The 23,485-nt window shown below is 43.3% G+C and overlaps 3 protein-coding genes across 6 annotated transcripts; 1 reads left to right on the forward strand and 2 right to left on the reverse strand.

The window, feature by feature from the left end:
• Nucleotides 1-3,653: 3,653 nt before the first annotated feature.
• LOC116392249 (cyclin-dependent kinase-like 1) lies at nt 3,654-9,908 on the forward strand. Of its 4 annotated transcripts, XM_031863530.1 has the most exons (10): nt 3,654-4,064; nt 4,288-4,475; nt 4,894-5,015; nt 5,946-6,018; nt 7,046-7,136; nt 7,454-7,654; nt 8,928-9,010; nt 9,100-9,156; nt 9,246-9,395; nt 9,564-9,908. In XM_031863530.1, exons 2-10 carry the CDS (start codon nt 4,308-4,310, stop codon nt 9,657-9,659), a joined length of 1,041 nt encoding a protein of 346 aa, XP_031719390.1. In that variant the 5' UTR covers nt 3,654-4,064; nt 4,288-4,307; the 3' UTR covers nt 9,660-9,908. The 4 variants fall into 4 exon arrangements, with proteins under 4 accessions (XP_031719390.1, XP_031719389.1, XP_031719387.1 ...); XM_031863529.1 differs by having other exon boundaries at nt 4,897-5,015; nt 9,246-9,628; XM_031863527.1 differs by having other exon boundaries at nt 9,246-9,627.
• Nucleotides 9,909-10,061: 153 nt separating this feature from the next.
• Nucleotides 10,062-15,679, reverse strand: LOC116392248 (cytochrome P450 2F5-like). Its single transcript, XM_031863526.1, has 9 exons — nt 15,369-15,679; nt 14,702-14,864; nt 14,211-14,360; nt 13,426-13,586; nt 12,732-12,908; nt 12,306-12,447; nt 11,862-12,049; nt 11,643-11,784; nt 10,062-11,480 (listed from the first exon to the last, which is right to left on the reverse strand). Exons 1-9 carry the CDS (start codon nt 15,537-15,539, stop codon nt 11,296-11,298), a joined length of 1,479 nt encoding a protein of 492 aa, XP_031719386.1. The 5' UTR covers nt 15,540-15,679; the 3' UTR covers nt 10,062-11,295.
• Nucleotides 15,680-16,307: 628 nt separating this feature from the next.
• LOC116392239 (cytochrome P450 2F3-like) lies at nt 16,308-21,805 on the reverse strand. The gene is made up of 9 exons (XM_031863496.1): nt 21,574-21,805; nt 21,242-21,404; nt 20,962-21,111; nt 19,371-19,531; nt 19,113-19,289; nt 18,721-18,862; nt 18,462-18,649; nt 17,177-17,318; nt 16,308-16,979 (listed from the first exon to the last, which is right to left on the reverse strand). Exons 1-9 carry the CDS (start codon nt 21,742-21,744, stop codon nt 16,798-16,800), a joined length of 1,476 nt encoding a protein of 491 aa, XP_031719356.1. The 5' UTR covers nt 21,745-21,805; the 3' UTR covers nt 16,308-16,797.
• Between the last annotated feature and the right edge of the window lie 1,680 nt (nt 21,806-23,485).

The following is a 23,485-nucleotide window of genomic DNA, read 5'->3' on the forward strand; positions in this document are numbered from 1 at the left end:
CTCTCTCTCTCTCTCTCTCTCTCTCTCTCTCTCTCTCTCTCTCTCTCCTGGTGCTTGTCAGAGCTTGCTGGTGACAAAGTGATTTGTGGGAGCTCAGCTAACTTTTCTCTTGCACTCCCTCGCTCTGCCTTTCTCTCTCTCCCTCTAACTCCTCTTTTTTTTTTTTCTGGTTCCTGTTACTCGTCTAATAGAGCGAGGAGCTCTCCGCCCAGGAAATGAGGGTAACGGCCTCAGTGTAAAACATCTGCTGCTCAACAGAGCTCTGCCTGCCTTCTGTCCACACCAGGAAGCCAGGAGCCGAACACCCTGAATGACTGACTTTAGAGGCACCGGCTCCCTAACATTCTCTGGCCTGTCTGCCACTGGCCGACCGTGTCAACAGGCCCTGCATGGCACTGGTGTGCCGCCAACTGACCGCCACATTTACCTGGTGGCTGTGAAGGCGGGCAGGGCTGCCAGGCCCAGGGATCTGAGCCACTTGGGGCTGGCGTGTCTAAAAGTAGAAGGGTGAATTTCAAGGGATGGAGATGCCAACAGGGCTGGACCGTGCGGCGCACTGACATACGTCTGGGTGCCTTTTTTAGAGGTTGGATTGTGTATTTTCAAAAGGAAGTCTAGACTAAAACAACCTGAGGATGGTTGTAATGCTTTTGTTTCTGTCTGAGGGAGGGTTCAACAGGGAAGTACAGATAGTAGATGGACATAGTATTCAGGCTTTGGTATTTTTATTTTCCTTTAGGTTTTGCCCAAAAGTGTTTCCCCTGGTTGTTTATTGTCTTCCATTCACAGCTATGAAGAATGAGCTATACATGAAACACTGGCAACAAACGGTGACATTTAGCAAAGGGAAACTCAAAGCAGAAATCCCCTAAAATACCAACAATGATAACAACAGAACAAGATGATCGCTCAGACAAAGACACCAACAGTGTGTCCCACCGTGCCAACAGCACGGTGTCTCTGATTACCATTAATTATACCAGGGTGAGACTAATACGAGTGAGGCTTTAAACCGTCAACAACTACTACTCTAACTTGTGTGTTGGTCTGTGGGAGCTCTGGTGGGTGCATGCTGCCGCCTGGTGGCCAGAGATGGTGCATTTTGGGGGTTGACTGTCAACTTCAAGCCTGAAATATTTAGTCATCTTTTTCTGATCCACACTTGTGTTCTTTTCTCACAAAATAATTGTCCATTACAAATGTACACAACTATTATAACAGTATTGAGTTAGAGAAAGGTCAATTACACATCTTCCTTCTGTATAATTTTGTCTGAGAGATAAAATAACTATATATATATATATATATATATATATAAATAGGGCTGCTCCCTCTTAGTCCATTAGTTGACTAATCGGTTGATTTGGTCTTAGTCAACCAACATTCCTTAAGTCGTTTTTATGCTTTTTTTTCACGCTGGATGGCATTTTTCCAATAGCACATCTTTGGCAAACACAAGACTTAAAGTGGTGCTTTTGTGTAATTCTTTGTGGAGAAACCAGGCGGCAACCTCTGGTTCTGGTTCTCTGTATTCTCTCCACTAGCCATCAGGGGGCGACTCCTCTGGTTCTAAAAAGATGTCAGATTGTATCGAAGTCTATGAGAAAATGACTACTTCTCACTCGGTCTGTTCCCTCAGTAAATGATTTAGGGGCGGGGCTACCTTATGATTGACAGTTCGCTACCAGAGCCGTATATGGCGTCTCTACCACAGCGTCACTCCTCAGCAGTCCAAATATGGTTGCTATATTTAATATATTCACTGGTTGCAAAAAACCAAGATGGCGACGGCCTCAGCGGTTTTGCTTTGGTTATTAACATAGCTCCTTTAACCAGAGATGCATCTTGGGATAAAAATGAAGGGCCTCTGAGTATTAGACCAAGAGAGTATGATAAAAGAGGAAGCCACTGAACACACACACGAGTTGCAAATAGATAAAGCCCGATTCAAACCCACCTACTGTATTTTCTCTGCTCTCCGGTGGTTTTCTAACGTACCGCAACGGGCCTCTAAAGACAACAACCTATACGTGCCTCACTGACCCCGTTCAACCGACACGCCTCGCCAGTCTGCCATCGGCCATTTCATATCCTGCACCCACAAGGCCCTCGATGCCAGCACCTCAAGGTGTCAAGGTGAGTGTCTCCAGAGCACAACGCGGTCCGCTTTCCCATCATTCGCCGTGAGGCCCTAAATGACATCTCGTGTGATTCTGCAGAGGATCCCATAGAGCTGCGGGAAAGCCCAAAGTCTCTGGGCCAGACGAGCAGAGGGAGGGACACTGGGGGAAAAAATATTCACAGTCAACAGAGAGAACAGAATAGTCTATAAATCATGCAACCACATCAGAGTTGGTCATGTCTGTGGCAGAGTGACACGACGCTGCAGCTTCTTTCAACAGCGGTGTGAGGCGCTCTCTGGAACTTTGTTTTTGATAACGGCTCATATACTAATGGACAAGCGTGTAAAGTACAGAATGTGTTTCAGTGAAAGGGATCTTTTAGTCAAGTAAAAGTGGCAAAAAAACAACATAAAAATACAAAGACTTTCACTAAATGTTCCAGGTAACAGGACTACAGGGATCAGAGGCTCAAAAGCAAAAGTCAACCTAGCAACTTGGACGAACTTGCAGGGAAACGGTGGAAATAGAGCGGTTAAATACCACAGGGCTGACGAGGGTGGAAACAGGTGTGTAGGTGGGTGGGGCAGTCAGGTGATGGGGAAAAGAAGGAAAGTCTGAGGGCATCTTGTGGATGAATGGAAAATGGTAATAAAGGGGCCTGAGGAACAGGGGATGTAGCTGGAGGAGGAGGAGGAGGAAGAGGAAAAGAAGGAGGAGGAGGAGGAGGAGGAAGAGGAGGGACTGAGGGACAGACAGACGGTGACAAAATTAAAGACCTGCATTTAAAATCATACTCAAGTAAAAGTACAGAGGTGTCATCAGCGAAATGTACGTAAATCATTAAGATTTCAGTCCTGGTTCAGTTAGCATTTCTGTTTGAGTGAAAAGAGTTTAACAGTCTGGGGGTCTTGGTCTGCGGTTTTTTAGAAATGTCTACATATAGTTCCATTTTGTTGTGTGTAAATGACGGAGAAAAACTGTAATACAGTATTTCTTTTTCTGGGAATGTCACTAGACACCCAGTTTATAATACTGTAAATAAATGAATTTCGCAATACTTCCATCAATGGGCCATAGGCTCAATCCCCACTGTGTGACCTCCTTCAGCGATAGATAGTGATTGAATGTACATTTATTTAAATGAATATATTCAGAGATTGCCACTTTAAGTACCAAAAGCAAAAGTACTCATAATCCACAGACTTGTGAGCCATGATGAAACTTATATATCTTGAGTAACCAGTTCATGGTTTCTGGAAGAGACTTTGCTGTTGAGGTTTTCAAATGTATTCTTTTACACTTTAAGCACCACAAGCCGTTAAGCTGGAGAGAGTGCAGACACATCTCTACGGCCGATATCTCCAAGACGTGGCAACTTACACCAAAACATTCTAGCTAAATATACAGCACGACAGATAAGAGGAAAACATTTTTGGGGGGTGAACTGTCCCTTTAACGACCGTCCACCTCTCCTATTGGCCCGTCTGAGCCAGCAGTCTCCTTGGTTAAAACGAGCGTGCATCCACGCGCGCGTTGTAAACTCACGTAGCCAGCTCTGTGAATTGGCTCTATATCGGTTACCTGTTGCTCTTTTTCTTGCGCAGTGTCAAACGTCCTAATGAGTCCTTATTATCTCTGTGTTCATGAATAAATGAGACGTCGTGTCGATACGAAAACGAGGACTCGAGAGTGAGACAGTGGACTGACCGTCTGTGTGTCGACGCGAGATAACAACCAGAGAGGGTTACCAAGGGGACGACGCACCGGGACGAGACGGAGAGAGACCGCCTCTCACTACTGAGCTACTGTATTTCATACTCACGCTAGGCATTGACGCCCAGAGGACATGTAAGCTATAGCTTTGCGGACTTTCGATGGACTCCCCCGCAGACTCGCTGCTGACCTGTCGATGAGGAGACCCGTTCACATTCTGCTGCGCAGGTGAGTGCGCCTCTCGCGCTGGTTGCGACACTTACAACTTGGCGTGAATTGGTTTTGTCAACACACATCCTCTGAATGTCCCTCAAATAGAAATACATTTGACCAGGTTTGTAGGAAAACTGCAAACCCCAAAGGAAATAGACATGCGCACTTAATGCCATTTTATTTCGGGGATTCCATTCGATTTTGGTGAAGTGCCGAGCGTGCTTTTCTCTCTTGACAGGTGACAGCCGCTAACTGCCGATGGAGAAATATGAAAAGCTGGCCAAAATCGGCGAGGGTTCGTACGGCGTGGTGTTCAAGTGCAGACACAGGGACACGGGCCAGATAGTGGCCATCAAGAAGTTTGTGGAGTCTGAAGACGACCCCGTCATCAAGAAGATTGCATTGAGAGAAATACGCATGCTGAAGGTGAGAACAGAGCATCAGCCCCGCAGTATCAAGTTGGGCCCACATCTAACACCGCGGAGTGGGCACTGTGCACGCTCACAGGTGCGCATGCACGCAGCAAGGCCGTGTGATCTTTTGTTACACTGTGAGGTCATGCAAGTGTAATTAGCCTACACACAATAGACAGGGCAGCTTTAAAGAGCTTGACAAACATTTACGTTTTTGGAAAACAAACTTTTAAAAAGACAGAATAAAACTAAGTGTAAACATGTATACAATGTGTGGAAGAAAATCTGAAGACAAACAAAAATAACAGCCATAAAGACAGCATTAGGATGCATGCTTTAGATCCTCTATAGGTTGAATTAAGTATTTCGTCCAACATTTTGTGCTGGTCGAGCGCTAAAAACCGTGTCCACGGTGTCTGTCGGTCCCGCAGCAGCTGAAACACGTGAACCTGGTCAACCTGCTGGAGGTCTTCAGGAGGAAAAGACGGCTCCACTTGGTGTTCGAGTTCTGCGAGCAGACGGTCCTCAATGAGCTGGACAAACACCCTCGAGGGTAAGTCTGGGGAAACGCAGCCGTGGCGTGTCCGTGAGTTGTGGGAGATGCTGAAGGGCCACAAATGTAGACAACTGAAGACATTCCTTCTCTCTCCTCCAGAAGCGTATCTGTTATCTATTTCGCTGGTACCTCTTTTCAAAATTCATGACAAGATTGCAGTGGTGGAATTTACATTTCCTCATAATGTAAAAACACTTTTGAGGCACTTTAGTCAAGTACTTTCCTTTTATGCTACCTTGTACTTCACTACATCTTAAATTGTACGTTTTACTCCATAGTTGAGAGTGAGGTACAAGTTACTTCTCAGACACAACGACACAAATATACTTTAGTAACTTTTTATATGTTGGTTACATTTGACTGATAATACTTCCTTTTACTTAAAGTCACAGTGTGTAGGATTTAGTGCCATTTAGCGGCGAGGTTGCAGATTGCAACCAACTGAATACCCCTCCGCTCACTCCCCCCGCGGTATCGTGAGCCGCCGAGTTCAAAACCTCGGTGACGGCGTTGGCCTCGCTCAGAGGTCATCCTCGCTGTAATAACACTACTTTAAGAGCAAAATGGTTCTTTTCTCTCCATTCTTTGAGCACTCCTCAGACACATCTAAAGTCACAAGATCAGATTTGTACTTTTTGACATCTGATGTCACACAGTGCTCACGCCCAGGCCACAATGGCCAGTTGCTATCGGACCATTTCCCCCACAAGGCTGTGCAGCAGAAACTCTAGCTGCTCCAGAAAACAAAGGCGCTGTTGCCGTTAGAGACGGGCCTAAGGTTACCCGGGGTGACACGAGGTGCTGTGTAAAGCACCACTTCTGTTTTTAGTTTTTTAAATAATAGACGAGGAAAAGAAGTCTAGCAGAAGGTTTTAGTTGAGTTCCTCTTACGACGATCAATAATCCTTTGTGTGTCGTCCTCTGCAGGGTCCAGGAGGCTCAGCTGAAAAGCATCGTGTGGCAGACTCTGCAAGCTGTTAGCTTTTGCCACAAGCACAATGTCAGCACATTTTTAATATGGATCTTTGTTTCATGTTTTTTTATCTGAAAGGATACATTTGGAGTTTCCAAGACTGGATTAGAACTTTTCTTTCTTTCCGTATGAACAGTGCATTGAACACATTGTTTCTGCTCTCTCTCTCCATGCTGGTTAGACAGTCACACATTCACAGTGGGACAAGTCTTTAAAAGCTAGGGGACAAAGTCCACAGCCTCACAGAAGAAGGCACTTTGTTTTTAATTCACAGAATGCGAAAAAATGACGACTGTATTTTGTCCACGAATGACTACAGCAACAAAATGTACTTTGTGTACATCCGATTATTGTTTTAAGAAGTTTTACTGTTGACTATTTTATTTTTCCCCAAACATTATACAGTATCTATATATATCTATGTATATATTGCTCTACTACTCTGCTTAACTTTATTGCTACATTTACCTACATGAGGACTTTGTATCTGTATCATTGCGTTACATATACCATATCAAGTTGTTATTATTATTATTATTAATTACTTAACCAGGTCAACATTTATATTTTAAAGTAGGTAACTTGCTGACTGTGGCTGCTCACAGCATTATTTCGATCATGTTTTTTGTGTGATAGCAGTTTGCCATTTCCCCAGAATCTTTCAAAAGATCGTGCAATCTTAGACAGATAGAATTTATGTCGAACATGTGACAAATGTTATGAAAACTAACAAGTAGAACCAATGAAATGAACAGTAAACATATACAGCAAATAAGAAAACCAACCAATAACAACAACAGCAGTAAGCATCACGGTCCTAAGAGAGACGAGGCCCGTTTCCTCATTCTCTCAAAAAACATGTTCATCCATCCTCTAGAAAAATGTATTCACACCTCGTTTCATTTCTCCATCGAAACCATTTCATAGATTCACCCCACAAATTGACGTACCCATGCAATATAAGCATCTCTCTCTCTCTCTCTCTCTCTCTCTCTCTCTAAGAGATTGTGTATCACGTTGCCTAAATCCTTGATGCCGAGCGTTTGTGTTGCAGTGCATCCACCGTGATGTAAAGCCAGAGAACATCCTCCTCACCAAAACCGGAGTCATCAAGCTCTGCGACTTCGGCTTTGCCCGCATTCTGAGTAGGTCAATCCAGAGAGCCAGTGCATTTAGTGTTAATCTCTAATGATTTATTCAACATGGGACCCGAACGGGCTCCTGTCGATGGCCTCCTCACTTTCAATGTTATAAAGAAGGCATTGCACAGGTGGGCCGCTCTGCCAGTTAGCGTGTCTCTGTTTACCCTTCCTGCCTTGGGTTTCGGGTGTTATGTTTCCATACATTAACATGTAGTCGTTGTAATCCCTTCCTCTACGACGCTCGTGTTATTTGGTGTTCAATATGTGACGTCTAAGTGCATGTGCGTGTCCCTACAAGTTATCTCCGTCTGCACACTCAGCAGGACCAGAAGATGACTACACGGACTACGTGGCGACCCGCTGGTACCGGGCCCCTGAGCTGCTGGTGGGGGATACTCAGTATGGGCCCCCTGTGGACGTTTGGGCCCTGGGCTGTGTCTTCGCCGAGCTGCTCCACGGGAATCCACTGTGGCCCGGGAAGTCCGACGTTGACCAGCTCTACCTCATCCGAAAAACTCTAGGTACACCGAGGGGCCACAGTATACCGATCGCATATGACGTTGCTCTCTTAAAAGGTCTCTTTGGTCCTTTTCAACCTGGATTTATGGACTGGGATATTTTTCCCATGTTTTTGCGTCACAGGGACTAACGGGAACAATGATTTTTGACATTGGTCCAGTATCGAAGGAGAATGCTGCAGCCGCTAAACAGGCTGCAATGTAATCGCTCAGGACAACTCCTCACTGTCAATGTAGTCAATAAAAGTGCTCGTTTTTGCCACTGACGAGCTCAGATTATTATTAGAAGTGTCTTCCAACATTATGGAAAGAACCCCACAGAGAAATGAAACTGTTTTTTTTGGTTTTCTCTCGATATAGTTTGTTGGTTAATCTGCATCTGGCTCTGAGAGGTCTCGTTCTGAAATCTCACGTTGCTTCCACATGGTGGAAATCAGCCAATTATTCAGCCACGACATTGAAAATCTTCTAGATAACACTAAGCTACGCTTTCTGTACTTCAACACAACAAAATCCGACAACACCGACGCTCCTCTTTCCGACTCTCACTCACATTTCCACCGTTTTTCACATGACACAATAACAAACAGACCGGATCAAGCAAAAGGTAAAGAGAAAAAAATATATTTTTCCTTGACGGTGAGGAGTGGCCCCGAGCAATTACATTGCAGCTGCAGCGTTCAAAACTAGACCAGTTTAAAAATTGTCCCCATTACTCATTTACAAAAACAGAAACATGGAAAATAGGGTCCAGTTCCCACAATCGGCAGATGGATTTAATAGTTCATTTTTTTAAAATCATAAAATACCATATCTTCTATCTCAGTCTTGTGGTTGGTTTGCTTTGCTTTCCCACCATAAAGAAACTGCACCAGTAAGCTTGAAAGCAGACTTTTCAAGCGACCTCGGTGCGGTCGTTTGACCATTAACAGCTTTCACACCAGTCTAACTAAAACCAAACGGGCACATGCTCCAGAGTTCCAGTGAACTGAATCAAACAGGTTAGGTGTGAAAGCAACCGTAAGAAACGTTCACTGAACAGGAACCTTGGACTTCCTATTTCCTTTCCCAATTGCTCTTGTGGGTTTGTTGAACCAGTATAGAAAGCAGGCCCTGCCCCTTTATTGTTAAGGAGATAGTTAGATGTTATATATACATTTACATGAGGTTTCTTTTGAGTCTTAAGGTTTGCGAACCGTTTACCGCACGCGCGCACACACACACACACACACACACACACACACTCTGATTGTAATGATCTCCTCTCTGACCTCAGGTGACCTGATCCCTCGTCACCAGCAGGTGTTCCGCTCCAACGTGTTCTTCAGTGGAGTCAGTATTCCTGAACCCGACACGACGGTACGAATCCGGCTGCCACATGTTCTCAACAGAGAGGCGATGAAGTGTGGTTGTATGTTCTTACTTCACATTTATTTTTTTGCTCTCAGGAGCCCTTGGAAAAGCGCTTCCATGGTGTGTCTCCTCACGCCCTCCATGTTATGAAGGTATGTTATGTTTATGAGTGACAGAGCCTGGCTTATATACCGGCATTGCCGATGACTCCGTGTAAATCTATGCGTCTTCCTGTGAGCAGTCATGCCTGGTGATGGACCCCGCGCTCCGGCTGTCCTGTGAAGAGCTGCTGGAGCTGCCGTACTTCCAGGAGGAAGCAGCCAACTGGGGCCGCGAGAGCGAGCGGCCGGGACGACGACACGACAGGGGCTCCCGACGCAGGCAGCCGGGGGTAAGCACGGAAAAAACGCGGGAACTCGTTGGTGGAAGAAACCGTCCCGTGACTCCCAAACGTACACGCTGTGCACGCTGCTACAGCCACCCTTTTTACCGCCAGGCATCCTGATAAAGCGTCATCTCACCCAGTTTCTCTCCCTCTCTTCCCCTTTCCTCCCTCTAGGCTCAGTACCTTCCTCAGTTACCAAACAGCAACATCTCACCAGCACCGGATGTTAAGAAACAGGTGAAGCATAAATATCACCTGCCCAACATTTAGCAAAGCCGAGAGAGAGAGAGGGAGATGGACTTGTGCTATGTTTTGAGCAATTATTTGAATAATATCCTTGGTGTGACGGTGAAAAAGTGTATTTTCACTTTCATTTGACTTTCAGATTTGTCATTTGTTATCGCTTAATATTCTTTACACAACAAACAATAGTTTACAGTTGCAATTAGGCAACACACTTATAGTAAGTGTCGGGTTTTCCTGTCTTTAAAAATGATATTAAACAGCTCATGAAAGTCACAACTGTGCCGTCATCACTCGGACAAAAGTACTATTTGTTTTGTTTTGTTTGTGGCGCAGTAAATGACAACAAATGATCAGGTTTATATCGGCTACAAATATATACTACATGTTAGGATTAATCCATTTAACAAGATGCTCAGTCAACACCAATTCACTTTATAATAATGTTTATTTCCTGATACATTTTATTTATAAAAAATACAGAGTGAATAAAAGCATTTGTTAGCTCATGGTTAAAGTACACACGTACATTTGTGTTAGAAAAAACATTAAAAAAGTACCGACTACATAACACAGTTCCACATATAATGCTGTGTACCGGATGTGTTAGTTCCTGGGTCTTATCAGCGTTTAATAAAACCTGCCATGATAGTTATCGGAGCCTCAGTGTTTGACAACGACCCCCCACTTATGACATCGTCCATCCCACTGTTGCTCTGACACAAGCCAGAGATACGCTGGAATATGCATCAACACACCGACAGGCTGACGCCGCGGTCAGTCACCGGATGACCGATGTGGACGAAACATCCAGTATTTATTGTTTATCAATTTGTAAACTAATTATTTTTAGGTTTTTATAATGCGATTCATAATTTTTTTCCCGCAAAAGCAACCTAGCAAAGAGTGAGAAAACCTAATAAAGAAAAGGCCCAAATCAACTCTTTAAATCAACACCAGAAGAGGCACTTTGGAAGATCTCAAGATGTGTCAACACAGTGATAACTGTTGAACAAGTGCCCTCTTGTGGCAAAATGTGCCACATGTCCGAGGAACAGAGTGCAAAGTGGACTTTACTGCAGCAATGTGGTGCGAGTTGAGTGCATCTCTGAACAATCTGCTCCTTGGGATCATTTTAGATTATTACTAATCTTTATGTGCACTGTGTATTCTGACGGCGTCCAGCAAAAGAGAAACACCACTGTGACATAAAATCTTTGGTATACATTTTTTTTTTAACATTTAGTAAAAGCTTTAATCCTCGGTTGAAGCTAAAACATTTGAGATTATTAACGGAGAATCTTGAGAAGATGACAAAGATGTTCATAATTTTGGAATAATATTATGACGCTACAATACAAGCACTGGACATGTTGACAGAATATGTGTAAACATGATGTGAGCAGGCAAGTATAGATTAGGTTAACTCGTTCAACAAGGCACCGTCTTAAATGTTACCCTCAAAATATTTATTGGCAAGAGCCCAGGAAACTCACATGACAAAAATAATAATAATTCCTGTTTTTTTTTTTTTGCTTTGGCACCACTGAAACCACTCTGTGCAGGGGGAGTTCAATCTAAAGACCATTGAACTCAGCATTTATCGGCTGTGTACATGGCAAACCTCAGAGTTACAGGACAGAGAACTCATATCAAAATACCATTAGCGCCGGGGAGTCGCGATGATCTCGTACCTGCGAGGCAGGTTGGCGAAGCTGCTGTATTCGGGGCTCAGATCCACACTGTTGGGTCCTCCGGGGCAAGAGAAGGTGAAGCGCTGCAGGAGTGACGCCAGGAAGAGGAAGAGCTCCATGCGAGCCAGGGACTCTCCGACACAAGCCCTCTTTCCTGAGAAAGAAACCGGTGAGAATAAGAATACGAGATCAATGGAAGACGATGGCCTGCGGACTGGTTTGTTCTCTCGATGACATCAGAGCTCAGAAAAGTGCGGCCATATTCTCTGAGAGTCTTAAAAAAAAAATAAAAAAGGACATTTGCTTAATAATTTACCTGCAGAGAATGGCATGAAAGCAGGGTTTTGCTTAAAGTTGCCTTTCTGTTCCAGGAAGTGCTGCGGGTTGAAGGACCAAGGGGTCTCCCACTGTTTCTCCTCTTTCAGCACAGAGTGCAACAAGGGGATGATGAACGTAGCCTGTTGAGACGAGACAGTCGTTTTAATATCATCTGGAAAAAACGTCGACAACACTTTATGTGACGACATCGGGATACCTTGGGAATTGTGTAACCCCTGAACGAGATGTCCTGGAGGGCGTAGTGGGGGATGTTCATGGGGACGATATCCATGAGACGCTGGATTTCATGGAGGACTGCGTCCGTAAAGGGGAGGGACTTCTTGTCCTCCATGTAAGGACAACGCTGCCGTCCAATCACAGTGTCGATCTCTTGCTGCATGTTCTCTTCAGAATGAGGGAGACACAGCTATTTAACCGCTGCTGAAACAGTTAAGTCGATTCACTGACTGGCAAATAGAGTGAAGTACAATGAATGGAGAGGAGGTGGAAAATGCTCAGCTTCATCAGCATTACATGCAACCGGTGACGATCTTGTAAAGTTGAGAGATGTGTTTAAACTAAATATTCCATGTAAAAGTAATTAGGCTTGTAGAATCTGCACACTGACTTCTACCTTTTTACACAGGTTTCTGGGACCTACCCTGTATTTTGGGGTACTTGATCAGCACATTCAGTGCAAATCTGAGAGTGGAGCTGGTGGTTTCGGTTCCTGCCAGGTAGAGATTCAGCACCGTTGCCACCAGGTTGTTATAGTGGAACTCGCTTGTGGGAATGTCTTTCTCCTAAAGAAACGAAACAAGAGCCCTTTTTTTTTTTTACTGATACAAAAACACCTGCTGCAGGATCACAGTTCGAGATGTTCAGATGCACTGGAGGGAGCTCAGCTGTGCACCTAGCGGTCTGAGGTGCTCAGTATTTGCAGAACCATCTGTTGTTAGAGGGACTATGTGCTTTTGCATCAGTGAATACGTAAGTGTAACTAGTCAGCATGCTTAACATGTCCACTTTAAATGAAACTAACTCTCAGTTCACATTTTTCCACTTGATGAACCGAGTTGGGTCATACCTGATTGAGTCGAGTGAGGAAGCAGTCGATGTAGTCTCTGGGTGATCCGGGCTCCAGTGTGTCCTGGTGCTCCTGGATCTTTTTGATTATGAACTCCTTCAGCTTTTCAATTCTGGCGAAAACTTTGTGGTGTCGACCCGGCAGCCGCTCCATCAACCGAGGGAAGATATTGTAGAGCTGGGAAGGGAGAGAAATCCTATGAATGGCGTGTTTCACAACCAGCCTGCATCTTTCTCTGAAAAAAGACAAACTGAAAATATATAATCACTTTTTTTTTTTTTTTTAATGAATATTTGAACGCAGTCTAGCTTTTACCGTGGCCAAGAGACTGCAAAAATTAGAATAAAAAAACAAATTAAGCAAACATCATCACCACTTTAACATACACAAAACACAGACGTTTCCAGGGCACACTAAAAACTAATCACAACAAAAAAGGATTCATGGCCAGTATATCAATAACATCTTAACCATGCAATCAAAATGATAAAAACCGAAATAAGAATAGTTAGGTCCTTTTCCATCAGGTAGGATGTTCCACTGATTTATGGTTTATACAGAAAAAGCTGATAGCCCAAATCACCTTATAGTACACTTATATAGATGATATTCTTGAGGGTCTAAAATAATCTGACTGAGCGAGTATACAAAAAGACGCGTAGTTAGGGAGGGGAAACCCCCCCCCCCCTCTTACCTGACCAAAGGGACTGCTGCTGAACCTCAGGGTCTCATTGATTATCTGCAGGAGGGACAGGAAGTGCTGGTCGTCGTAGCTGAAGCGTTGGCCGAACACCAAGCAGCAGATCACGTTGGACACGGTGCAGCTCATGAAGTAGGTGGGATCGAAAGGTGTAGCTGGAGGAAAAAATGAAAAAAATAAAAGTAGAGATGGGGACTTGGTCTTAAGTCTCACACACATGGTGACTTGAGACTTGTGAGCATCTCTAGGTTTGAAAGGCTGGAGAAATGTGTTCATTGATGGTCGCTGTCATTAGTTGGAGACCCAGTGGAATTATACAATATGGTAGAACTCTAACTGTTTGTCTATATCCATTTTTAGGGGAAAAATACAGTTATTTACTGAAAAGGAACGTTTTCATTGTGCGTGTTCCTTTTTCATATTGCATTGCAATAGCCCGTTTAAAGGGATCACATACCAAAGAATGAGTAGATAGAGGAGTGAGGATAACAGTAGCCTGCATGCTATGAACACCTTCGGTATAGCTGCGATATGTTGGAAGCTGAACGGATGGCATGCATCGACTTGGACTCGCGAAAGATGACTTGTGAGCTTCTCTGGTACTCAGAAAACTTTCTGCCTGACTGATAAAAAAAGCCAGCACCACTTGGACTATTCTGTCCTTCATCTGCTCCATCTTCAGCTTTGCATTTTGGGTTTGTAGTTATGACCCTGCGTTGTGTATGACTGATGAGAAATACACAATCGGAGCAAACATACAAGGCAAAACACATGCATACCTTTGGTGTCATCTATGCGGGCCAACAGGTGTGTACTCTCCTCCTGGATCCACTCTTCCATCCCCTTGCGTCCCATCCCGAAGTCTCTCAGCGTCATCAGGGTGAAGCGCCGCAACTGCCGCCAGCGCTCTCCGTTGCTGATCGCCAAGCCTTTGAAGATGCAGAAACGGTAGTTGGAAGAACCTCACAATGAGTCAGAAGCTACAAACACAAGCTATAACATATGAAAGAAACTAAAGAATTATCGCTTCTTACAGCGGACTGAAACCAAACTCAAACTCCAAAAAAAAAAAAAAAATAGACTCAGAAAAGCCACTGGGAAATTCAGATAAAAACATTATTGTTAGATGTGGATACAAGAGAAGAGAGACTTAAAACTTTGGGCCAGAGGAAACCAGAAACACAAGGATTGCTGCCTGGTGTTAAGGACACAGTATGTTGTACTCAAACATAGTTCTATGGTACATATCATGACAAATTTCCCATAGTACCATAGCCACTGGTAACCCTCATTAAGAAAGGAATAGGTCCTCTGCCAGTGAAGTCATCTGCCTGGTCCACCAGTGCCTCCTTCACAGCGTCATACCCCACCAGGACCACAGCGCGCTGAGAGCCCAGGTACACAGTCATCACGGGGCCATAGCTTTTACTGAGCTGGGGAGCAATAAGCATGCATTTGAGTCTTGTACAGACATGCAAGGAACAAATGAAAGTCAACATACCCGGCGCACTGCAGAGAACAAAACAGAAGCCCTGGGACTCCCAATCACAAAACCACATCCATAATATAAAACAACAAACATGTAGATCTGCAAAAGTAGAGGTAAAGCATGAAATGTCTCATGATTAAACCGTCCAGAACACTATCCATCTACCGAGCATCAGTGATATTGGTGACAAGAGGTGCTTGCTGCTGCATATATTATATATATATATATATGATTTATCTATTTGATTTTTTTCTTATATAGCAAAATGGGACTACAAACTGCATTTTGTTGAACAATGACAATAATTAATAATAAAAAGCTCAGCAATGGAAATAAAAGTACGTCATGGGGACAGGACTGTTGCTTCATAACTATTTATGTATAACTCCAGCGAGAATATATGATCACAGACTGGGAAACCAATAAGTTGTCGACTTCTCATTCTCACCTTCAGCATAGTTTTGAACGGAGCTCTTTTGTCCAGCTGGAGCAGGTTTCCTATGATCGGTAGACCGGACGGTCCTGGAGGTAAACAAACGCGTCTACGGCTCCGCAGTCTGAACAGCCAAAGCAAAGCAGTGATGAGCCCCGCTAAAAGCAACGTGACAGACCACTCCATACCGGTGCTAGTCTGTCCTCTGCGGTGCACTAAAGGTCTTTAGAGTACAGAAATACATGCAGGTGTCAGAGCTGCTGGTCGGACGGTCAAACTTTAGCCGAGTTTGCGGGTTGATCTGCGTAAACAGGAAGAGAAACAGAGTTACATGGAGTAACCCCCGTTCTATGAGTGGGTGCACAGCGCTCCCTTTGCTGCTGGTTCGGTCCGGGGCGGATCAGATCAGGGGACTACCAAGAGTGCTGATCTCCATTACTATTAATTAATAAAAGACAAAGAAATATTTTTTTCTTGTTCTATTTAATCAATTGTTTCAAATATTTCAGTTTGGTCCTACCATTTTATGACTTGGTATGTTTATGTTTTTTTAAAGAAAAATGTGCAATTACATTTATATAGAATATTACATTTAAATATACGATTTCAGAAAACTTGTAATACAAAAAATGATTTACTCATTATGAGTAATTAACTAGGGAAGTTTCATATTCATATTTGTTAGTTATGTTTTTTTATCCTATTCACCTGTCGTGCCCTCAAAATGTATGCATTTTACAAAACATATCTTAAAGGCTGGTTTCTCTAAATTAGTTTTTTCTGAGCCAGAAATCTCCACTTCAGTAGCTCTTACGTACACCAAACTTTCCAGTTTCATTCCTATTCTGAAGGTTTTTACAGAGGGGTGTGTTCATGTGTCAGTCTTGGCTGAATTACAACACATTATTCTTAAAAACATGGTAAAAAGGATTTTTTTATGGCGGTATTCTCTGGTTTATTGCGTGATAAAAAGAGATATCCAAGATTCCCTCTGTAAAAACCTTTGACTCTAAAATGTCAACAAAATGAGACAAGAATTTAGAACCAAGCTTTATCCAATGTTCAAATTTCTAAGGATTTTGTGTTTGAAAATATGTTTTCTCTTTCAAGGAGTGTTTCAATGTTATGACTTTATTTTAAAGGCAGAGCTTTTGGCAAGTTTTTAACAGAGACGATACATTCGATGTCTTCAAGACACAAGTGAGTAAATTACCTCGTTGGTTCTTTCACAGCAGGAAGTGATTCAGTGCCATTTGTATGTATATATGTATTTGTTTGTATGTACTTTTATAGTAGTAATGTAGCAATACATTTTAATAGCAGTAGAAAGCGTGTTCACAAGTAACACAGGAACAAAGAGTTGATTAAAATACATTAAAGACTGAGTATGGGGGACTCAGGGTGCTTCAAGCGATGATCGACGGCCCAGGGGGAGCACCTCGTCTCACCGCGGCGTGGCGATGATCTGGTACGTGCGGGGCAGATTGGCAAAGCTGCTGTACTCTGCAACAAGGTTTATACTGTCAGGGCCTCCGGCGCAGGAAAAGGTGAAATTCTGCAGCATCGACACCAGGAAGATGAAAAGCTCCATACGAGCCAGAGACTCTCCAACACAGGCTCTCTTCCCTGTGAAGGGACACAATCACAAACATTATTAGAAATATATTACTGCTCGTGAAAGTGAAGGGGCAATGAGCACGATATTTAACACAAAATGTACCCGTTAGTCATGGGCAAACCGCGCTCGCAAGCAAAACTCTTAACGTAAAGCACAGAGCCATACAGGGTTGTTCATGATTTATTAGCTGAAGACCGTGTTTTACCTGCAGCGAAAGGCAGGAATGCAGGATTTTTCTTGAAGTTGTCATTCTGGTCCAGGAAGTGCTGGGGGTTGAAGGACTGGGGAGTCGCCCATTTATTTTCCTCTTTCAGCACAGAGTGCAACATGGGAAAGATTATTGTGTCCTATTGAGACAAAGTAAAAAAGTAAGTAAGTCAAATTTAGTTATATGGCACTTTTCACAGACAAAAGTCACAAAGTGCTTAACGGGAGCGATATTTTAAAGATAGACAACATAGATAACACAATGTGAACATACAAGGGCCACTCATTTACAAGAACACTAAAACATGAAAACATAAAACGTATTTAAGAAATCACAATAAACAGTGAAATACACAATAAAAACGTATAGATCAAAAGCAGACCTGGAGCATGAATTTTACCCAAACGCCAGTCAACACAGGTATGTATTGAGCTGATTTTTAAACGAATTCACAGAATCAGCAAACCCATTGGTGTGCAAGCCGAGCGTTCCATAGATTTAGTGCTACTGCCTCAAAAGTTCTGTCACCACAGGTGACAGAAAATTGCACGTTTGACCTGAGAGCATGAGCTGGTAAATGAGGGTGAGCTGGTTCAGCCACATATGCAGGAGTCTGACCGTGTAGTGCTCTGTAAGTGAGAGTGAGCATTCTAAAGTGGATCCTGTACGCTACAGGGAGCCAGTGAAGAGATCTGAGTACGGGGTATGTGATAGATGTGAGGGTTAGCATTCTGGATTGTGTGTTACAATAATCAATGCGAGAAGAGATAAAGGAATGTATGATCATCTCTAGTTCAGCTGTTGGTATTACAGATCTCAGTTTACTAATTATTTCTTTGGTGGAAAAAACAAGATCGAGACAGCTGCTTCACATAGGGGTCAAACTTCATGGATTGGTTACATATTACCCATAGATTACGCAGGTTAAAGGGGGCAGCAGAGGAGAGTGGACCAATACCCTGAAACAACTTCATCTGGTGCAACAACCAGAACCTCCGTCTCATTAGCATTGAGTTGTAAACTATTTTCTGCCATCCTGTCTTTTAATAGCATTGAGACAGTCTAGGAGCCGAGATAACCTGAAAGCCTCACTGGGTTTGAAGGAAAGGCGGAGTTGAATATCATCCGCATATAAATGATACGCAACATTATAACTTTATATAATCTGTCCGTCCCAAAGGTAACAAATATAAAGAAAGTAAGAAGACAAGACGTGATGTTAGTATAATAATGCCCTTTTCCCCCCTCTCTAATGAATAATATATCTCGGGATCGCCAATACCTTGGGAATCGTGTAACCCCGAAAAGAGATATCCTGGAGTGCGTAGTGAGGGAGGCCGAAGGGGACAAGGTCCAGAAAGCGCTGCACCTCATGGACAACTGCATCTGTGAAGGGGAGGGACTTCCTGTTCTCCATGCTGGGAGCACAGCCTTGTCCAATCACAGTGTCAATCTCCTTCTGCATTTTCTCTGTACAAAAAAAAACATTTAATGTAGAACAGGTAACGTAAGATGACTGTGTCCTCCATTCGGGGACCTACCCTGTATGTTCGGGTATTTGATCAGCACACTGAGGCCATATCTGATGGTGGAGCTGGTGGTTTCCGTTCCTGCCAGGAAGAGGTTGAACACTGTGGAGACCAAGTTTTCATAGTGGAACTCGGTCTTGGGATTGTCCTTTTCCTGAGAGAACAAAGTGTTAAAAGTGCCATTAGATGCGCAACAGTTTAAAAAGACATTTTAAGCAACAGGTGGCAGAAGCCCACTTGGGCATATGCTTTGTTAGAATTTGAATAGTCATACAGTTTTATTCCAGAAATTAGATCCATTCTTAGCAGCCATATGTTAAAAGTTATTTTACAGGAGTTTTAAGATGAAAGTCCAGGATGAACTTTGTGGTCTCGTGTTCCGAGAACAAAACACGATTTCCCACCTGATTGATTCGGAGGAGAAAGCAGTCAATAAAGTCCCTCGGGGAGCTGGGGTCCAGTGTCTCTTTGTGCTCTTGGATCTTCATCTCGATGAACTCTCTCAACTTCTCAACTTTGGCAAAACAAGTGTGCTGGGGGCCGGGCAGACGCTCCATGAGCCAGGGAAAGATGTTGTACAACTGTGGGATGATAAAAAAAATGTGTATATAGAAGATCATGTGAAAACCAGACTTTAAAATAATGGACTATCAGCCGCTTACCTGACCGACAGGGCTGTTCATGAACTTTAAAATTTCAGATATGATGCTGAGGAGGTTCAGGAACTTCTTGTCCTCGTACCCGAAGCGTTCACCAAACACCAGACAGCAGATCACATTGGACACGGTGCGGCTCATCAGGAACGTGGGGTCAAATGGCTTGTCTGGAGGAGAAGAGGAAACCCTAAATGGACTCATCTATTAAAGGAAAATCCACTGAGAAGACGTTTACACTGCCATGTCAATGTTTTTCTTAGCTGGGGTTGTGCAGCTCACTTTGGACGTTTTAACAACCACCTGTCAACAGTGACCAGGGAGAAAAGTTTGCATCTTTAACTGATTATTTATTTATTTGTTCAACTCGGGTTCTGCCATGTCAGTGTTTTTGAATTGCCTGAAGCATTGAGCTTGAAAGCACAGGCCCTGTGCACACGGCACAAAGTTATCTGGGTGTTTGCAAGATGGCTCCTCTGACACAACCTTTTTCATTTTAGACTCTTCTTCAATCATTAACTTTTATTGATCTTCATTGACAGTATTATCTAAATTCACGTAAATATTGACGTTCATGTTGATGTGTAATCCGAGCTTCTCCATTCTTTGTTTGCATGACCGGGCCGGATGCATGCTTTTCATTGCATGTCAGTGCATGTGAGCGTGCAGCAGCAATTGCGCTGCACCTTACTGCTTATTTTTGCACTTCTGGTTAGATGTTAAAACTGCATTTTGTTGTCCTCGTACTTTTACTCTGTGCAACTGAAAACGCTGCTCCGTCCAACGGCGTTGTCGAGGGAGCGTAGCACCCAAACACTTCTAGCTCTGCAAACACTTTTGCCATAGTTTGCACTGTCAGCCGCCGGCTCAGCTGTCGCCATGTTGAGAGCCATTGAGAGGCAATCACAAATGCTGTCAATCTCGTACATAGCGCCTTTAAATGCAGTTTAAAATGCTCTAGTTGAAATCTTCAATCTGTCAGTGGTTTAGTGGGTTACGTAACACATTCTGTGTTTACTTTGCACAAACCGCCGTCAGACAGAGATAAGGATGAAAGCAGCTGAAGCAAGAGAGATAAACACACCGAGCAATCCAACAAAGCATGGCAGTACACACTCTCTCTTCAGTTGTTGACCAATTTCATGCATTATTCTTTCTGTCGGCTTTGTGTATTTCGTTCAGGCTCCATCTGACGGACATGCATAAGGCATTGTGATTGATAAGGTCACATTTTTTGGTCACATTTCTTTTACTGTCCTTTAACATGGACGTCAGAAACTCTTTGGGACTGAAGCTGTGATCCAGGCCAGCACAAAGTCAACTTAAAGGGAAAATCTGCCACCATTTCTGTGGATTTGCAATCAGCGTTATGTAGCCAATTCAAGCAATTCTTCAGTTTGTGCTATATTGATCAAGAAAGCTGAGTTTGCAGCTGTTTTTTCTGCACCCGGTGACGTAGTTAGAGGCAAAGGACGAACTACAGTTCATTCTGAGGAATGCATTGCTTCAATTGACTACATTTACAAATAAATGCAATAATCCCGTTTCATATCAACCCTGTGTGAAACGTATGCTCTCAAAACAACAGCTGCAAACACACCTTTGAATGACTCTATGCGGGCCCTCAGGTGTGTGCTCTCCTCCTGGATCCACTCCTCCATCCCCTTGCGTCCCATCCCAAAGTCTCTCAGGGTCGACAGTGTGAAACGTCGCAGTTGGCGCCAGCGCTCCCCGTTGCTGATCCCCAAACCTGAACAACAAAAAAGAAATGTGTCACTTGTTGACCAACTGGAGCCAGAGACATGCGTGCACAGATAAGCAGTGGAGAAAACCACCGATCCCTTGACAGAGACGACAGATTTGAAGTGTCTCGAAGTTACCATAGCCCTTGGTCATTTTGATCAGAAACGGCAGTGGCCCTCTGCCTGTGAAGTCGTCTGCCTGGTCCACCAGAGCCTCCTTCACCGCGTCATATCCCACCAGAAAAACCACCCGCTGCCAGCCCAGGTAGAGGGTCATCACAGGACCGTGGGTTTCACTTAACTACAAGGAGACAAGATTTTTAGGGTCATAAACATAAAACATAAACTATTTTTGTGCAAAGGTCAACGAGCTCAATTCAGCATGGCTGACCAAAGTAATGACATCTCAGATTACGGGATAAGGTATTACACAACATCAAATCAATGTAAATGTTGCAGGAAATTCTTACCTTGACAATGCTTTTAAAAGGGACATTTTTGTCCAGTTGCGGCAGGTTTCCTATGAGAGGAAGTGCAAAGGGTCCTGGGGGCAACCGATACTTCCTGCTGTTTCTGACTATAAACAACCACAGCAGAGCTAAGATTAGCCCCGCCAGGATCACTGTTGCAGAAAGGTCCATGATGCTTTTTTCGCCTCGTCTTCTCGACTCTTTGCTGGTCGGCAGATCTCTCTTATACTCTTCTTTCTGAATGGTTGTTTATTTTTAACAGGGAGTTGGCAGGGGTGCTGCATAGGGACACAGGTGAATCACGTGACTCTGTGTGCTTTAGTGCACCTTCACCTGCTTATTGCTTTTTATTGGCTTGGAGCCAGAGAGAAACAAACAAACATCTGACTTGAATTATACGGTCAATAAGTCATTTTCTTCCTCTCTCGTCCCCCAAATTGATGTTGAAGAAATTGACAAGAAGGAATAAAAGTGTATATGTTTCAAAGTTCATATGAAAACCAGAAGTGTTGACTTTTGGTGTATACTTGTCATGCTGAAAAAAAAAAGTTGAAACCAGGAGGCCAACAAGAGGCCAGCAGTCGTGGCTGGATTAACAGGCTTTTGATCAAAATATTGGTTGAATTAATTTGATGTTAGGAAACAAACAACATCTGCACTGTAGCTCCAGTCGTTGTGGTATAAAGAAAATAAAGCCTGGTGCCTTTTTGCCATATAATTACACAACACATACAGCAGTCAAACACACCTACATACAAAGTGGCCGAGGGGAAATAGTTATCACTGAAACAGCCTTTTCCTATTTTCAGCCAATAAACTGATAAATTGATCATCACTAGGATTTACCATGCACCCTGCACTCAAATCAAAAATGTAATTTAACATAACATAGGGTATGCTGCGTCTCAGTAAGTCAGGTGAGTGGAGCTTCAGCGTGTTGAACGGTTATGTAACATATTCTACTTAGCATGCCATCAGAAGATGAGAATTTATGGATCCGATTGAGGAATAAATGTGTAAGAGCAAAGCTCCAACTAAGCTTTGGCACTCTTTTGACTGAAAGCCTATTGCTTTATGTATTCGCTGAATATTCAGATCCGCACTTTGTTTAGCTGCTACTCTCTCTTAGCATCTAACTTGTGAGGTCACAGTTTATTTCTCCTGAAGGTGTCTGAGGCGTTGGCTTGTTCCTGTTTGGATGTGGTGAGTTTGATTGGATTTGGTCATTTCGCATCAAATCTGTGAGAATTGCGAGTGGATTTACGACGACAGCTGGAAACACCTTTGAATGTATACTATGTGTTTAATCTTCTCGTTGCATCTATCCCATAATCCTTTTGTGATCCCAAAAACCTGACTGTGTTGTCTGTGGAGAGAAAATGATGTTATACTGTATGAACTTTACAATTGAAAACTCTGACAGGTTCCCTGTGTGAGAAGACATTGTGTCTGTTCTCTGGTTTTAAATAAGAGGAGTCTGGCACTGGTTCCCTCGACAAAATGCCAATAGGATTTTGGATTATTGCAGAAAATAAGCTCTGTAGCAAACAGACGCTCATGATACTTACTTAGTTTATTCAGCAAGATAATCGTCACAAATGAACGCCACTTTTATGATTATCTAGTAAGCTAAAGGCCGACGAGTGTTCTAGTGATGACGTTTTGTAGTCTCGTTGAGACACTTTTCTAAGACACGTAAAAGCTTCAAAATTCACGGAAGTGCAAAAATGCTGACTCCTTTCCTGGTTTTGGGACTCATTCCTGCAGTGCACTACTTTTTTCGACAGTCTCTGGCTTTGTATATGAACAACGTTTTCGTATATATTTGACAGGAAGTTGGTATGAATTTCACTGAACTGGACCAAGACTGCAGGGTTCCATATTATAAAACCTTAAACCAATGTAATTATTA

This window comes from Anarrhichthys ocellatus, unplaced genomic scaffold (assembly GCF_004355925.1).
Source record: "Anarrhichthys ocellatus isolate YVR2014 unplaced genomic scaffold, GSC_Weel_1.0 scaffold29, whole genome shotgun sequence".
NCBI classification, from domain to species: Eukaryota; Metazoa; Chordata; class Actinopteri; order Perciformes; family Anarhichadidae; genus Anarrhichthys; species Anarrhichthys ocellatus.